The sequence below is a fragment of the Eucalyptus grandis genome, chromosome 4 (assembly GCF_016545825.1).
Source record: "Eucalyptus grandis isolate ANBG69807.140 chromosome 4, ASM1654582v1, whole genome shotgun sequence".
Taxonomy (NCBI): domain Eukaryota; kingdom Viridiplantae; phylum Streptophyta; class Magnoliopsida; order Myrtales; family Myrtaceae; genus Eucalyptus; species Eucalyptus grandis.
Window position 1 is genome coordinate 6,877,213 of NC_052615.1, and position 19,625 is coordinate 6,896,837.

Below are 19,625 nucleotides of genomic sequence, written 5' to 3' on the forward strand. Positions count from 1 at the left end.
ACATCATGTTAAATTAGTTATTCAGTACATAATGCTTATAATGGACTTAAAGTAGGAACAAGTTTTGCTAAGGAAAAATCCAAAACATTGGCTCGTTATCATGTGTGTGGTCCATACACTTCTTGTTTTTACACAAAATCAGGTCCTACAATTTACCAACAGCTTTTGTAGATGCAGTCTTGTGGTGGGAAATATTTTGTTTTGTTTCGTTTGTTTTGTTCGGTGGTTACGGTATTCGGTGAAATAGCTAAAACTCAAGTAGATTGGATAAAACTTAGATTATATTATTTTTTTTTATCTGACCTATCATTTATTTATTTTACAAACTACTGCATGTGTCATGTGCTGTGAATAGGTTGCGAATGATTTTTACCTTTTATTATTTTAACTTTTCAAATCTTGCCCTGTAACCACTGGAATTCGTCCCAGTGGCCACATTTCCAATATGGAAATGGGAGGTGAGGGTTCAAATCCCCACCTTCTCGGGAAAGATGGGGTGGGGACACGTAAGTTTTAGGAGTGGGTTTCGATTCCCACGCGCAAAGAGCAAAGCGAGACAAAAGTCCGAGAGTGAGTAGGAATAGAGTATGTAATAAAAAAAAAAAAAAATCTTGCCCTGTACATATTTTGATTTTGTTTAATAGTTAAGCATCTTAAATTTTCACTATATGCAATTGTTTACACATAAGTAGCTTGTAAAATTTTTCCAATTTTTAAATATTTGAATAATATTCTAGATTCTGACAAAAAAAGTAAAAATGTTGTTTTTATAAGTCTAAACAAACAATTGATCGATTATAACTCAGATCTCTTGAATTGTAATTCATACGGAATTAGAAAGAATGATGGCTTATTTTTATTTTTTATTTTTACTTATGAGTCTCACATTTTATTTTTAATCTAATAAAAAAATACTTGAACCATTTTAAAATATGCTAATTAATGACTTCGTCAGATGTCAAAAAAGCCTCAAATTTTCTATTTATTACGATGCCTTATATTCTAACTTAGAAATAAAAATAAAATGAATCTATCAAATACATTGAATTTATAAAATATGGTAGGAGAATATAATAAGTGTTATATTTAAAAAGTGTTTATTAATTTCTTGACTTGAAAATTAAATCGTTAAATTTCAAACCAGTCAATTACGTCTTGCACCATCCCTGCTAACTAGTTCAAAATTCAAAACTCTTTGAACTATTCAGATAGTCAAACAAGCTGACAACAGTGGATTTTAGGGATTAGCACTGAAAGTCTTAAATTTGTCATAAAAGTGTAATTGAATACCCAAAATTTATAAAAAGTGTAATCAAATTATAAATTTATTAAATCAGTTCAATTAAGTCCTCCAATTTACTCCATCCAATTTGATTAATGGAAAACACTAACGTAGATTTTATTTTATTTTATTTTTTCTAATAACAATAACCTGGCTAAAACAAGAATCATAAGACTGAAACAATATTATTTTGGTCTAAATCTAATTTTTAATGCAATTTTTATTTAAATTAAAAATGAAAAGAAAAAGAAAAAGGATTTCGAATTTGTTGTTGCCGCCCCATCATTGCTTGCAGGCCCTTCCCCACATCTGAGCAAGTGTCCCTAATTTATATTTGGACCAAAACAATATCGTTTTTTTCTTGGGATTAGAAATATATTTTAGAATTTGACCAAAAAAAGTTAACGGAAGCGTAATTTAAAATATATTTCTAATCTATCTACTACCAAGAAATATAGTTAACGGAAGCTTAATTCTAAACAAAGAATTGACAAAAAAAAAAGAAGAAGAAAAATTAAGCTTCCGTTAACTATATTTCTTGGTAGTAGATAGATTAGAAATATATTTTAGATTTTGACCCAAAAAAAAAAGTTACTTCTATAATTCTAAACAAAGAATTGATCATTTATAGCCGAGATCTCTTAGTTTTTTTTTTTTTTTTTTTTTTAAAAATTTCTTTGGGGGAATTTCATGTGGAACAAAATGAATTATGACTTTTATATTTAATATTTCACTTGCGAGTCTCACATTTTATTTTTATCTAACTCAAAATACTTGGACCCTTTTGAAATATGCTAATTAATGAATTCATTAGACGTCAAACGAATTAAGTTCAGGTTTATTGCGAGTGGCTTAATATTCTAACTTAGAAGTAAACTAGATCTATCTAATACATTGAACTTTATAACATCTTAGGGGTATGTAATAGCAGTTACATTTAAAAGTTGTTTATTAATTTCGTAACCTGAAATGTAAATCGCTAAAAGTTGTTTTCTAAACCAAAAAAGTTGGTGGAGTGTGTCAATTTTGTCAACCTGAGGTATTATTAACCTTGCTAGAAAGACGGTACTGTTATTTTCAAACAATAATGGTGGGATTGTGATCACAATAAAAATCAAAAGAAGGACAGTACGAAGAGTTTTGGAAAACGTAAAGTATCTTCATACAATTAAAATGATCGATACTTTTCATGTATTATGAAATATTAGGGAAAATTTTAAATAAGAGTCTGAAATACTCTCATTTTTTCAAATAAGGGCCAAATGTGAATTTTGCCTTAAATAAGAGCCTAAAGTGGCCATAGTTGTTTCAAATAAAGACCTAAAATGACCATGATGGTTTCAAATACAGGCCTAACCTCACTAGTTGCCGGCTGACTAAATATTTCAAATAGTCAATGGCATTTTCGTCTAATTGTAATTTTAATTTTAAATCAATTTTATTCTTTTCATTTCCTTTTTCACTTTTTTTTTTGGCCTGGATAGGGCTAGTAATTGTTCGGCAAGGTTGGTCATCGGTAAGGGTGGGCGAGGGCCTACCAACCCTCACCGACTATGGGCGAGGCCATCCTCACCAAATCTAGCTATAGTCAGCCTTGCCTGGGGCCAACAAGGGCTTGGAGACCCTTGTCGACCACTGGTGAGGGTGGCCTCACCTAGGGCAAGGCTTGCCTTGCTTGCCTCGCCCAGGCAAGGTAGTCCCTCACTAGTTGTAGGCCAGGTGATCCTCACGTAGATCTAGTGAGGGGCTGACCTTGCTGATGGTTGTGAGGGTGACCTCACCCAGGGCAAAGGTCACCTCGCCTAAACAAGGCCATCTCTCGCTAGTTATTGGCGAGGGCCGACCTCATTGATGGCTGCGAGGGTGACCTCACCTAGCCCTTTACGGCATCACTAGTGGCTGGCCAACCACTAATGAAAGAAATTAAACCAAAAAAAGGAAAAAAAGAAAAGAAAGAAAAAAGGAAAAAAATCAAAAAAGAAGGTAAATTACTAAAATGTCATGACCAGCTGAAAAGTTAAGCCTTTATTTGAAATAGAAATAGTTATTTCAAGCTCTTATTTGAAACGAAATCTATTTCAGGCCCTTGTTTCAAATAAGGTATACTTCATGCCCTTATTTGAGAAAATGAAAACACGTTGGGCTCTTATTTGGAATTTTTCCATTATAAATTAACTTAATATTTTTACAAATGTTTGCATGGTTAAGGCAAAAATGCTATCACAAATAAAAGAATCACATTTGCATGTGATAACAAAACAAATTTTAAGATGTTTTGGTCTTTAGTTTCGACAGGCAAAATATCTTAAATTAAGAAATTAATAAATGTATTAACCATTTGTCTAATGTAGTAAAGTTTGAAAAACCGGTATTCTACGATGTTTTATGCTTGATTGCGGTGAAATGAGTTACGGCCTTCTTTAATATGCCCATAAAAAAAAAAATCATGTTTGGCATCTTGTACTCTATAATGTCAGCAAGATTTTTTTTTTTTGATCGAGGAACCGCTGGAGATCACCTTTCGGGGATCACACGACCCTCTAGTACCCGGTGGCACCATTAGGTCAACAAGATTTTGACATGTGGTAACACGATAAATCATCCTAAATTGGGTAATAAGCTATCCATGCTTACATATGATTAATCTAGTAATTTGAAAAGGGACATCCAACCCTTGTAAATAATGCATTATAAGTTGATGAATTACACATTATTTACACTATTCTTTTGTCTTTTGAGAAACGTCATGTAGTTTTTTTAATACAAATTTCATGTATTATAATTCATTTCACACTTGAAATTGGCTAGGTGGACCCTCACTGCCCTCACCTGTGGTAGGTTGTGAAGGTCAGGCGATCGGCCGGTGACCGACCAAGGAAAAACGGAAGAAAGAAGAAACAAAGAAAGAAATGAAAAAGGAAAAAGAATTTTATAAAAATATAAAAAATTCAGAAAAATTGAAAAATGTGAAAAAAATGTTTATATTATCGCTAACCATACTACATAAGACAGATGACATCCACATCAATGATTTATAGCCAAAATTGATTACTAGGACTATATTAGTAAATGATAAAAAAAAGTAAGACTCAATTGGCCAAATTAAAAAAATTATGATTAAATTGACATATTTACAATATGATTATGACTCATTTTTTTTTTTTATAATTATCCCTAGTTATTTGAAAAGGGACATCCATCCTTTGTAAATAACGCAATATAAGTTGTCGAGTTACACATTAATTATACAATTTTTAGAAACCCCACTTAGTTTTTGTCGATACAAAGTTCATGTATTATCAAATTACCTAATTTCAAATAATGGAGGAGAAGGTTCCGTCGCTCCAAAAGCGATGGAGCCAATGTTACTTTCTCATTTACCATGCATTTTACAGAAGCTTAACTTTTTCTTTTTCAATTTGGAAGAGAGAGTGCTTCTCCGCCATGCCACCCCTACGTAGGTTTATTCTCCTAATTTCGACTGCTTTCCTTTTGAGGACCAATAGTAACCGTAAAGCACAATTTTTTTTTCCTTTTCCTTTTCTCTTTCTTTTTATGTTTTTCTTGCATTTGAATGGAAGTCCAAAATAACAATTGAAGGTCCTAAAACTTCGAGAGTCTCTTGATTTCAACAATTTTGTTTTAAGAAAAATGACACAGATGATCTTTCAACTTTAGTCCAAATGCAATATCACTCATAAACTTTTAATCTATTCAATATAATCTTTAAATTTTACCCCAACATACAATGTCATTTCTAAACTTTTAATTTGTCCAATATGATTCTTAGACTTTTAATATATATTTAATTTAATCCCTACCTGTATGAAAATGGTAAATGGTATCCTTTCATTAAATATTTCATATAATCTATGGAATAAATTAAATATGTACCAAAAGTTCATGGCCCATATTAAATAAATTAAAACTTTATATTATACTTCAGATTAAAAGTTCAAGAATCACATTAATAAATTAAAAATTCAAGAATGACATTGCATATTAAACCAAAGTTCATGAATTATTTTTGCAATTATCCATTGATAATAGTATGTTCAATCAATGGGAAGGACATGTCGAATTTGTTGTGTGAGAAAATAAAAAGGATCGGAGATAAACAACACCAATATACTAGAAAAACTCCTAGTTTTTTTTTTTTTTTTTTTTTTGTGTACAAAGCAATTTAAGTATCTCCTCTGTCCCATATTTAATTTTATAATTCCAATAAACATCAATAAGATGCATTAGCTAGTAATATATATTAGTCGAATAACACGTAAGTACTCGACTTTTAGAATGAGATTACAAAATGGGCACTAAAGAGAGAATTCCCTTTCCTGTAACTAAAACATAGTGAAGAAAGCAAATATTAGCAACATTTTCGATCTTCTTATTCCGTTCCTTGTTTTTATTCTCCATATGGTTATGGCGAGAAATTACTCTCTCTACTTAAATTTGGCATAACACAAATTGGAATACTCCACCAACTTTAATCATCCGCCAACGCTTGCAATCGGAGCATTTAGGGGCAATCTCCCACTAACCTCATCCCCACCAACACTATTCCTTTGGGACTTCAACTTGGCATCGTCCAAATAATGTTGGTACACATAAGAAACGAAACCCCAAATAGCCAAGATCATAGCCATCACCTTGACCCCATCCATCCTCTCCCCAAAGAACACGGCTGCAAGAATGGGCACAATTGGCAACCCCACTGCACTAATAGAGTTCGAGAACAAAGATGACATGTCTAAAATCAAACCCATCATGCCGATCCTGAACGCTTGCCAAGCAATTGCTATCCCGACCAAGTTCATCACATAGCTCACCTTCCCAAGCTCATACCCATCCATCTCTCTCCCTAAATGCTCCCACTCACCACTCCCAAACAACCCCACCACTATAATCGCACTAGCCACTAAAGATTGGCACACAAGCATGTCCAAAACTGCCCTAAATGTCTCCTTCTTGATGATCCTCCGAAAACAAAGTTGGGTCAAGGACAGTAAAAGACCAGAACCAGCTGATGCCCCGATGGTGCACACAAACCCCAAAGCATATTTTGCTTTGGAGACCCTCTTGAGGTTTTGCGAATTTGATTGGAACACAAGGAGGGTTGAGGAGATTGTGAGGAGGACTAGGGAGTTGGTGATGCAGGGGGTGAACTTTTGGGCATTTAGGAAGGAAGAGAAGAGGGCATTGAAGGCCAATTGGGAAGAGCAAATGAGGGAGTAGGTTGAGACAGGGAGGTACAAGAGGCCAAGTGAGTATAAATAGTAATCTAGGGCCAAAATTATGCCTATAGGGAGGTACACAAAAGCAAGTCTCTTGAGAAAGAATGATTGGGATTGAGATTGAGCTTGTGGGAGCGGGTGTGCTTCGATGTGGGGGCTACTGGGGTTTTTAGATGTGGGGATGACGTAGAGCAGGAGGAGGATTGGGAAGCCAACTAGCGGGACAAGTGTGGCAAGCCACTTGCTGTTGCCTCCTTTGTTATAGTAGAGCCTCCCAAGGAGTGTGCCCACCGATTGGCCAGAAAGCACAAAGAATGAGCAGAGAGCCACTCTAATCCACCACCAGAAGTTCTGGGATCTAGGGGTTATTGTTGCCTGATTGTTGGTAATGATGCTTGTGGGGTGGGATGAATTCTCTCCTTTGTTTTCTGCATCCCCTGGTCATAAATTGAGCAGCAATTCAATTAAGAATTTTAATTTGTAAGAGAAAAAGAAGATGAATGGCACATAAATGGAATTGGGGTCCAAAAATATTTAATGACTAGTGACAATAAATCAAAAGGCGTGACTATTCCGTCTATAGTCAGGTTCATTATTTGATGACATCAAACGTATTAATTTATTAATCATATACTTGTAATTTATGAGCAAGCAAAGTAACATGGATCAAAACTCAGTATTTTTTGGGGAAAATAGCTAGGATGTAGACCTTTTAATTTTGGGAGAACATGTAGGATCGACAAATGCAATGCCATCTTTACTAGATTCACCACGACGTGTCTATAGAGTCTCACGTGGGACCATAACCAAGTCCATCTCCAATTATCAGTGATGTCCACCAAAGTTGGCAATCTTGGGTGTTTACTTTGCCCACCACAAAGAGTTTTCATCGGCATTATAATTGTAATTGATTACGAACTTTCTCGTCAAATGCCAACCATATGTATCTACCAAAATTCAGATCGTTGCCAAATAAAGTGAAAGCATATATACTATATTGTAGACATGTGTATGTACTATGTATTTATGTAAAAATTACTTATAGTTGGAAATAAATATAGTAGCGAGGATATATAGTTCAACCCTGGTGAAAATACGAATAACTCAATTTTATTGGCCATGCCACCCCAAATTTAGGGGCTTTGGTATAAGAACCGTCTTTGTGAAAAGAAGATGGCATTTGCTGCGGAAATGATGATGCAAAGGAAAACACTTCCCCAAAATACTTTCTAATCGGTTGGCAGAGCTAACATAAAAAGGTTATTTATCAAATTATCATATTGAATATTGATCGTTAATAAGACTATGATGTTAATCTTAGTTCCATCCATTTAGACTAAAATAATGGACAAATGATTATGTGTCAATTCAATTTAGACATATTGTAACTTTAAAATTGTCAATCATGCATGCTTCTAACTCTTTTAAATGGGTTTAAATTTTTACTCAACGATGAGAAAGCCCGCCTTAATTCTATAAATCTCAAACCATGAAATTTCTAATGGAAATCATAGATACGTAAGACTCAAGTCTAGACCCATGAAAATGGCCCAAAAATAAATTTATATTAATATTGTCCAAAATCAAATCACTACCATGGCCTACCCATAATAGATCATGTATAATTTTCTTGAACTGATATAGAAGTTGAGGTTGGTCGGCAATAATAGTCTGAAAACTTGTCACTTCCTATCAATTTTTGAGTTAAATCATGTTGGGTCGACTCATTTATTGAAAATAATTTATTCGGAACTTCATACAAAATATCAGCAAAAAAAAGGAAAGAAAAGATAAGATATAAAAGAAAAAATTGGTTTGTTGGACAACCTACCTAAGACCCATCCCCAACAGCTAGAGATCCGTTGCATCGAAAACTAAAAACAATGAAATGTTTTAGTAGGCACACATGGTTGATAAAAGGCACTTTTGAATTTTGGCTTGTCCAGGCGAAGAAGCAGAAGCTAAAGAAGTCCTAGGATTCATCAAAAGTCCAGGAGTAGGACCTCATGGTGTTGAAAGGATTAGCTTGTTCAAATTTTCAGATATTAATTCTTCAAGAGTTGTACTTACCCACGATGTGGAGTTTCATTTCCTGAGGACGATGATGAGCTAACTCTCCCATGTCGGTGAGAAGAGAGACAACCCAGAAGAGATCGATAAGATATTATAGAAGCTGAGTGAGGGTTAAAGCAGAAACCAACAAGAGATGACAGAAGAGGAGGTTTATGTATCCGTGATATATATCTTATTTCGTCAAGGAAAAATGATATTAATTAGTCAAAGGGAAAATGAAACACGTATCTCCTTTACTGCTAGTCGCTTTCTATGGAAACATACCCAGCTTCCAAATTGTTAGGTGAAACATTGAAACTGCACATGCACTGTGATTAACTTAGGTAGAAACCCTCTATAGTTAAAGAATAACTGCACCATGTCAACATTGTGAAGTTAACCCATAATACCCTAAATGGGCTACGTTTGGTAGTCCGAATGTTATCTTATCTGGTGTTTGATGATGTCCTTCAAACCAGAATAAGAGTGGGATAACCCTGGATTGGATTTAAAAAAAAAATCTTTAAAATAATTTTACAAACACTGTTATCTTCCAAGATGGAGTGATGGAATGACGCATCTAGCGAACAATAGTGACCAACCAACAATTCTTGACACACTTGCATATGTCTCTACTCTCTAATTGCTCCACCAAGGAATCCTCAATTGTTCTTAACTTGCTCGTGTTCGCATCAAACGATTGCGATTTTGAACCTCCATGTAGTTCAATTACTCAAAATGGATAATCTATTGAAACCGACCTTCTCTCCAGAACGACCCTCTCCTCCTCCACCAGACTCAATTGACCGTTATGAACGTTCACATTGTCAGTCTCCTTTGATAAATTGTCGCTATTAGTTTTCCCCGACTCAACCTCGTCCTATGCTCGTCCATTATTGTTTTCACCATCGCTGCTGATAGCCCCCTCCATGTGATTGTCGTCGCCCTGAAGACGCTGAGAGACACGATCAAGAAGAGGGAGGGAGAGAGAGATGGTGCCAACAATTGACACACGATAGACGGGTTGGGATAGAAAGGCTGAAGCTAGTAGGACGGACTAGGCGGCCGGGGGAGTAGAAGTCCGGGCAATCGTAGAGGAAGGAGAGGTTGCAATAGCTCAGACATGAGGCGGTTTGATTTGGCCAAGAGGTCACGAGAGAGTGGAGCTTCCTCTAACTCATCGCCATTAGCGAATCGCCATTAGCGAAATATTGAAGGCCTCGAAGAGTCGAGGTGTGAGGACGATCCAAGAGAGAATGAAATTTTTTACTATCCGCACGATATTCAAGAGATTTTTAATTCCACTTTATCATATGAACTCAAATTTTTAAGCACTACATAGGATGGGATGTATATTGCTTGGGAAATATAATTGGTTGGTCATGTGAACCGTGTGACAGACCCATAAACTTTTTTTTTTTTTTTTTTTTTGGTTATGTAGAGAGAAGGGGGTGGAAAGGAGAAGAAAAGGGAAAAGGAAAAGTAAGTATGGAACGTCGAAAATGAACAGAATTTGAAAGTACTAGTATGAACACCTAAATGTGGTAAATAGGTGTTTAAAAATAAACATTGGCAAATAAATGTAGAATAAAATAAATTTCGAACAAAGTTCGAATAAGGATCTGAGTCTGATTAAATGAGCAACTAGACTTCTGGTAAATGTTCAGAATCTGTTATGCGATAGAATAAACTTCTGAAATAACCTGTAACTATGTAACAAACTTAAATATGAAAAGTTAAGGAAAGAGAATGTTGCACATGAAATTTATAGTGGTTCGGCTTAGATCAAGCCTACGTCACTCTCCTACACTAATAACCTTCTGGTTGGATTCTACTATACAATTAATAAGAAATTACAGTTTTGAGTGCAAACACTTAAAGGTAGATCACACTATCTCACTAAGTCACTCTTTTAGTATTTCTTTCACGATCACAAACATTTAAGCTCACCAAAGACAAGTGTATAATCGAAAGTTGCTTAGACATTGGAATTATAAATTCTACGCTCCGTCTCTTACTTGCTCATCAATCCTTGGTCTCCTTAAATACTCATCCACTTCTAAACTAGCTATTGAACAGTATCTAAAGGATCGTCTGGACAGATCTGTATCTATAAGATTTAGGCCCCATTTGGTTCGGCTTTGGAGGAATGTCCTTGGGAAATGCACAGGCCTTTAGTCTAAAGGGGTTTGGCGAAATGCAAATGCTGTTTGGTAAACAAAATTAAAAAGATGCATTGAGATGCAACTTGGGAAAAATGCCGTTTGGTAAATGCATTACATTTGGAAAGTCCTTTCATGTGCCAATTATTAAAATTTTGCAACTTTAATTTGTTTAAAATCAAAAACAAAAATCAATGACCTTGACTTTTATATATTATTTTCAAGTTGAGAATAATGTATAAGAGACATAATAATAAAATTTTAAATAAAAAAAATCACATCAAGCTCAATTAAAAATAGAGTAATTTCATGACAATAAACATGATAACAACATATGTCTGAAAGAAATAAATAAATAGTTAAATATTACAAATATCCTTAACTATTTATCAAGTTCATACCTATTTTATCACGTAAATGTGACATGTCAGGGAATACATTATCATTTGAAGCACTTGTCCCCTCATTTACAACATCATGGCCGATTGAATATCCATACTCAGGATCCAAATCTGCTGTTTCAAAATCCGTATTAGTTACGGCATTTTTTCTTATAAAATTATGCAAAGCCATTGTAGCTATGACACTTTGCACTTGCTTTTCATAAGGATAATTTGGCATAGTAGTTAAAATCTTTTACTTCATTTTTAATATGCCAAAGACTCTTTCAATTTCTTAGCAAAGTGAGGAATGTGCACGGTTAAACACTTCTCGATGACTCGTAGGTGTAGGACCTTGTCAAAATTCTGGCAAATAATATCTAACTTTTCTATATGGCTCAAAATAACCCGTGAGATTTGGATATCCAACATCTACTAAATAATATTTTCCTACACAAATATAATATAAATTTAATTAAATTAACATACACACACACACACACACACACACATGGATATACATAAATCATTAATTAACCAACCTGGAGGTGGATGGGGAAATTGTGTATCAAGTCTTCCAATGGCATCATAGAAAACACGAGTATCATGAGCTTGTCTCTCATAACCAGCACAAATGTAAATAAATTCCATATTAAAATTACATACAGCTAACACATTTTGCGTAGTCTTTCCTTTTCGACCAATAAAGCGAATTTGATCATACGTCGGTAACACTGCTTGAATATGTGTATCATCCATAGCTCCAATGTAATCCTAAAACAAATAATGTAAAAATTACATGATTTAAATTTAGTTTTTCATTTTTATTATACAGTCATAACTTACCTTAAAATATGGATAAAATCATCGATCTTTCTTAATCTTCTCTGGAACTTCCCGAAATTGTCGATCAATTGGTTGGATAAAATCTTTTCCCATATTGCATACTTTATTTAAAACTAAACTAAAATGCCTACTTATGATTTCCCCAGAGCATTGAAATTGTTCTTGTGCTACCCTATTACCTATACCATGTCCCAACATATAAAGAAATATTCCAACCATTTCTTCAACATAGTATTCCTAAATCCTTTAAGGCCATAGCATGTTACTAAATCACGTGTTAAATTATTAAATATATCCCTATGTATTCTAAACATATTATAGCATCTTATTGGATTAGTATCTTCAGCCATTAACTCTCTCATCCATGCATGACCTGTATATCCCTATGAAGAGGTTATAGAAGGTTGTTTGCTAAGGTACATTGCTTGAAAAACAATTGAAGTATTAGCAATTGAAAGCAAATCCAGGAATTCATCTTCCTCTTGTTCACGATTTTCCTTTTGTTGAGAATCATCCATAATTGCCTAACGTAACAAAATATAGAGTAAGAATAAGAAAAATCATGAATAATATTGACAATCCATTAAGAAAAACAATAGTATCAATTAACATATATATGCAAAGTCAACCACATAAAGCGAACCCCAATTAGAAACAATTCTCACATTAAAAACATTAATATAAATTAGGTCCATACATAATTTAAATAGAGTTCGTATATAAAAATAAAATAGAATATTCAAGAATTCAAATAAGCAGCTATGACAATATCTTAGTTATGATTAAGTTCTTCCATCTCAAGCTTGAGATACTTCACCTTTAGGGCATCGGTACTCAAGCTCATGAAGACCTGCCTATTGTCCACCCTGTCCTTAAAATGTTTAATTGCAAAAAAGTACAACTTTTCATCTTGCACAATCTTCGGTATGGCATCCAACATAGATATAAGGTCCTTGTAAGGACCGAATTCCTCATATGCTCGAGAGGCAACATCATCAGCGCTCCTACTAGCACTCCTACTTTCAACAGCAGAACAAAGCCTGTTAATTTGGCTTCCAAGCAATTGTGCGGGCTCAAATTCTTGGCTTTCTTTCCTTGAGTTTCCCTCATTGAAGTTTGCGCTACTCTTTTACGAGCCTGAGTTTGAATTGGTTTATCAATATTTTCACCCACATCACATTCCAAATTATTATCAGTAGATCCTATGGCATCATCAATATTGGGTTGTGTGGCATCAACATTCTCATCAACATATAAACCTTGTGCAGGATTCCAAGTATTCCTCCAATAGCAACCGTATCCCTGAACATTCTATCTAGCAACACTTCAAGATCATGAGGTATGCCTTTCGTCCTAAAAACCTTAACTTTAGGATTGTCTTGTTATAAAAAGCGTTTGAGTAAGTTGTATATAATTGAAAATAAAAACTTAATCGAAAAGTAAAAGAACAAATGATAAACACCTGGATTTTGCTCTCCCACCATTCATCACTCGCATTGATGGTTTTCTTCCTTGGATCGCATCCTAATCCCGTTTCACTATAAACCAATGTCCTCCATCTTTTCCATTCTTCCTTAAGATTATCCCACTTACTCTTCATTTTAGTTTTATCGTACTTTTTGTCCCTCAACTCCTCGAACTTATTAATTATGATAGTCCATCCATCTCTCTTGTTGGTTGCCGGACGATTACCCTTATCGATTTGTTCAACACACAACTTACAAAATGTTTCCACGTCTTCAGCGGTCCAATATGCCTTTTCCTTTATTGAACTCGCCATCTTTCAATAATATGAGCATGAACAGATTTGAGAGATATATAATAAAGAAATAATTCAGCAATTGAATTAGAGACAAATAAATGTGAACTAGTAAAGAACAAATCAATGTTAAATTGTATTAGGTATCGGCCCAAAAAACAAGAAAAAAAAAACCAACAACATATCAGTCCGGGGCTGTACAAGATACAAGGTGGTGGTTTTCGCAATATAGAGGTAGAGGATCCACCAAAAAAAAGGGAAAAAGTAACCTTTGGATATAGAGATAAGATCAAGAAACAGCTTCACATCTCTTCACACCAAAAAAATATTAACTAAGCCCCAACATTAGAAATTGAAATAAATAACATAGCCTCAAAACCAAATTTCTAAAACTTAGATGATAAGAATGAAGTCACCACCGCCATAAAAGCAGGAAATGGAACTCGAGAGAGCGAAAGTGCGAGATCAGAAGGCAAATGTATATGTCTAGTAAAAGCAAAGGAACTTGAATTCAGAATAGGCTCAAAATAACCAATCAACCACCAAACTCCCATCAAATTCAGAATTTTGTATACTGAAAATGCAGTTAAAATGATTGGAAGACAATTCAGTTCGATGGGCAACCGTGGATTGAAAAAATCTGACCTGGACAGAAGCGAGCACGAGCGTGAGCGTGACAGGAGAGCTTGAGGGTAGCGAGCATTAAGGAGTGACGCGAGGAAGAGAACTCAAACCCCTGCACATACGATAAGGCACCAAATCTTGAGAAGTACATTTTTTCACAAGCAACAACCATTCAAATGTGCATTTGTATGTTAGTGAAGAAACAAAATTTTAGGTGACATCTGTTGACTAATTACCGTCCTCCAACAATTATCAAAGACTGGCATGTTTTCCATGCTCTTGGACAGACTTTGTCATTAGATTATTTAACTCCCAAATGTGAATTTTGAACTCAAATTCTGCTTCGTGATTTCATGAACTGATAGTTACTCTTTCTGTCAAATTTGTTAATATAAGGTAATCTATGTATCAAATTAATGGCCATCCACAAAAAGAGAAGAAAACAGTTCTCTTTTATTTATAATCTCAATTCCTTATTCTGATTAGAAATTGCACTTTCGAATGGCAACATCAGCTATGTAGCGAGCCTTCACAAGTCTATAGTTGTTCTTACTTTCTTGGTTGCATAAAAGTAGTCTTAGATGTTGAATTGCTATTCAAAAGCCAGATATCCTCTACCAGTGTAAACTTCTAATTAAAAACTCAAAACAATAAAACTTGGATGATACATAGCAAAACTTAAGAGATCCCTACAAAAAGCAATAAGCAGCCAGGAAGTATGTACCTATTTAGGAAGAATCTCTTTATGAGCTTTAAACGATAGAATCACATTCCAAACCAAAGCAATAACATTAACGGCAAGGACCTAAAATTATATTTGTAAAATAAGATCTGAGATACATTCAATAAGCAAACTTATGGCAATAGATAAGAGCTCGATAAAAACCGAATAACAAGCTGTTTTCCATGCATTCCATTTTGCTAATATCATCCAAACATCACCAGCTATTCATGAAATCTATTGAAACTCGAGAATCAAAGTGCTAATCTTTATGCATGATAGACAAATTGAGAGCAATTACTTTCTCTCGGTGAAGATAAAGGAGCTTATCAGTTTGAATATGGAGAGCAGGACCTTCTCTTGTCCTTACTTCCCAATATCATAAATGATTTTGTTATATATAAACACCACCATAGACAAATTTATAGTAACAAACTATAAAATGGAGCACATTATATACTATGCTTTTGTTTCAATATTCCAATTCCAGATTCCCTGTGAGTCTAGATGCTGACTAATTCATATATGTGGCACAAAAATTTCATCTTTCTTGCCAAAAATATGTTACTTTCTTTATCCCCAAATATTTTTATAGATAAACTTACAACTAACAAGAATCTTTTCACTCTTACTGGAGAAAATGGATGAATTCTAAATAAGTCGGTTTGGTTCAACCGATGGAGGGGACCAAGCAAAGCCAGTTTGGTTCAGCTCACATAAAAAAAAAAAACAAGCAATGAAAGGTTTGGACTGAACTAAGTGCGAAAGCGAACAAAACTTGACAGTTGGCGATTGACCAAAACACAAAGGCCGAACTGAAGCCAACTTGAGGCCGCAGCACCATAAGGCGGCGGCACTAAGGAAATCTTACCTGGAGAGGCGAGTGTGAGAGCAGAACGGCGGGAGGCGATCTTTGAGGTTGGGATGGCTGATCTTGGATGAACACCAGAGAGCAGCTTGCGAAGGAGACGGTGAGGGACAATGACGAAATCTTCAGTGGTGATCACGAATCGGATGAACGAGCAATGGAATCGAAGCTTCTGAGCTTACCCAACTGCCCTGCTACGAGCGCGACGCGAGCGCGAGAGCAGAATGGCGAGAGGCGATCTTCGAGGTTGGGATGGTTGATTTTGGATGGACACTGGATAGCAGCTCGCGAAGGAGATGTTTAGGGACGATTGAGAGAGGCGTGAGAGTGTAGAGGAGAGGAGGCGTGAGGCTACGGGAGGCTTTTAGGGTTTTCTTTAGAAAAGGGCAAAAACGAATATTGATTAATAAATGAGGGTAAAATTGGCAACTGACATATTTTCATTAAACAAAGCCCTAGCATTCTGAAAATGCTAATCTCAAATGCACCTTGGACCCTCCATTCCCCTAAAGCCCCTTGAAGCCCCTTGGAGATGCAATTGCATCTCCCCAAAGTCCCCAAAATATTGAACCAAACACCACCCGCTTTTGCCTAAACTCCTTTAGAGGCCAAAAGCCCATTCTAAATGCCAAACCAAATGGGGCCTTAGTAGCCATTAAGTAACAAAAGTAGAATCTTAAATTGATTATGATCGTTCATACAAACAAAATCTTAGTTTCCATAAGTAGAGCTTCTTTGTATAGAAAGTTCTTGTCTTCCATATCCAATTGTCAATCAATTAGATTGAGTCAATCAAATCTATCTCCATGTAGAATCTAAACTAGATCACTAGCTGTTATATGTTTGGGGCTTGTGTTACATTCTGTCAAGTTGTTTCGTTCCAAACATGCTTCGTTCTGATTCTGCTACGTTTTGAACTTATGTCTCGTTTTGGACCTTGTCACATTCTGGACTTATGTCTCATTATGTATGTAAAGTCTGAGAGTATTCTGTCTGAAGTAAAGTCTGAGTGTTTTCCATCTGAAGTAGACTTTATAATCTGGACATAAGTCTAAACATATTTAGCTTCTGAATATATTTAGCCTTAAGATCTAGACACAGTTTGAATAAGTTTAGCTTCAGCATAGAACCTATCTTTTGGTTCTTCCAAGTATAGACTTTGGTAATATTCTTTACATGTTCTATTATCCGCATAGTCTATTACTTACCAATTAAACACGTTAGTAGCATTTGATTTATTTTGTCATCTTCAAAACATTATAAAGGATTTCCCTAACAGAATTAACATACCAAAGCGGAATGGATTAACTTCATATCCAAATCTTTCAACTTTTCAATAGTCATGTGTACGCAAGAAACTTATGTAATATTGATGTGTTAAATAACGTAATGGACCATAGGTTGATATGAAACAAGCTGATGATATTCAATCCATAGTAAAAATTCATTAAAGTATTCAGGTATATTAACTTCGTAGGTCAGTCGTAGCTTACCACCTAGCGTTTCCCTTCATCTGTTGCTGCAGAGTCCGAACTCTGAACTAATTTGATAGGACCCATTTATAATGTTTGGTTTGCAATCTATGTATGTACTAGATTTTTTGGGTAAAATAGAGTGATCTTTCATAAGTCACACTCAAATCAAGGAAAAGAGACCTCAAAAAATGTAACGATCTTGACATTATCTTGTTAGTTCAAGTGAGTTGAGATTTACAAGGGTATCATTATGTCAAACAGATTTATCTTGTTAATATAAAAGGGGATCTCACTAGCGCAAAATAGACTTTATGTTATGAAACGTCACACCACATGAAGACTAGGCAAGAGCTCGTCCCTAAGACGAAGCTTTATCACTTGGGCTTCCCCAATTATCAATCTCAGAGAGCCAAAAAACAACATAATTAAAAATAAATAAGGGTGCCGTATTACTAGCAAGGTCAGAAGATTTTTCTGGACACGGTTACATCGTCATTAATAGTAAATAACCGCACCGTCTTCCTAAAACGATTCAAAATGCAAATCCCTGAGAGAAAAGGAAAAAAGTTTTTTTTTTTTTTTTTTTTTTTTTTAATGTAAGAAAGTGCATTTTTAATGAGATGACATTCCACCTCATCAATTATGACCAGCCACTTTTGACTTGGTGCTTCACGTTGGCTACAAAAACCCTATGACTTAGCGCTCCACTTTCACGGAAGGTTTACATGGAATTCAGATATGAAAGTTTAGGAACTAAATTAACTAAAAAAGAATGTTCAAATATGAAATGAATATTATTAACAATGTCATTACCCTAGATATTCTTATCCTTTTCCACCCTCGAGGTCAGATAATATTTGGGGTTCTATTTGAACTTATCCCGATCCAATGATATCTCTAATCTAATCATCTTTGGTGTAAGCGATCAAACAAGCTTTTAACAATTCGTTTTAATGCTCTATTCCCTTAGGGGAAGTTGAACCGCTTCCACATCATCTTGAAAAAGACAGGTCGCCCTACGTTTCAGTTCTCTATCCCCCATGTGGTGTTTCCTCCAAACGATCAAACAAGCTCTTAACAATTCATTTTAATATTCTATCACCTTGGGGGAAGTTGAATCCCTTCCACATATTCTTGAAAGAGAAAGGTCGACCTCGTATACCGAAAGTTGGGTTGTCTAAACTCTAAACCAATAGAAAATTGACCTGAAAATTGGTGTACATTGTGACAACCCGACCAGGTTCATTCCATAAGGCTGAGACTCATTCTCGAATTGGAGGCAAATTATATTAAACAGTGTAACTTACTTTTGCTATTTACAGTTATGATAACCACTTGTTGAGATCCTTACGATTCTTTATGCTCTAATAATGGTTATTTACTAAGAATTACAACTTTCGTGATCATCGGGATAATTAACTGACAATCATACATTCGTGTCAATCAATTATATTTCGAACACTTAGCAAAATCTTCAATAGCTAGCTGCCAATGACCTCCTTCAACTAGCGAAGGTCCATTTTAATAACTCTTGCCTTATTCACTGTCCTTTGATTCACTGGTGAGTTGCCAATCCCTTTTAATTTGTTGATTGTTTTATTCATAGATGACTTATTGTTTTGATCAAACTTTGCTTTTAGAGACTAATATTTGCCACTTGTCGATAATATTGTTGATAATAACCAAAAGTTAATCATTTTTTAGTGTCAATAGATCCTAACCTGGAATTATTATTGTTAATTCTTTTTACATTATGTTAGATTAATTATTCAGTACATAAAATGCTTATGATGGACTTGGAGTAGGAACGAGTTTTGCTAAGGAAAATCCAAAACATTTGCTCGTTATCGCGTGTGTTCCATAAATTTTTTTGTTGTTACACGAGATCAGGTCCTACAATTGACCAACAGATTTTGTAGAGCAGTCTTATAGTGGCAAATTTTTTGTTTTGTTTCGTTTGGTTTGTTCCGTGGTTACGGTGTTCGGTGCAATAGCTAAAAGTCAAGCAGATTGGATAAAACTTATCTTATATTATTTTTTTTAGTCTGACCTATCTTTTATCTATTTTACAAGCTACTCCGTTGTCATGCGCTGTGAATGGGTTGCGAATGATTTTTATTTTTTTTAATATTTTACCTTTTCATATCTTGCCCTGCACATATTTTGATTTTGTTTTATAGTTAAGCCTCTGAATTTTCATAATATACAATTGTTTACAC

At 34.9% G+C, this 19,625-nt stretch overlaps 1 protein-coding gene across 1 annotated transcript; it reads right to left on the bottom strand.

Moving 5' to 3' along the window:
* Positions 1 to 5,775: 5,775 nt before the first annotated feature.
* On the bottom strand, positions 5,776 to 8,641 carry LOC104442547 (purine permease 21). Its single transcript, XM_010055964.2, has 2 exons — positions 8,590 to 8,641; positions 5,776 to 6,956 (listed from the first exon to the last, which is right to left on the bottom strand). Exons 1-2 carry the CDS (start codon positions 8,639 to 8,641, stop codon positions 5,776 to 5,778), a joined length of 1,233 nt encoding a protein of 410 aa, XP_010054266.2.
* Positions 8,642 to 19,625: the final 10,984 nt, after the last annotated feature.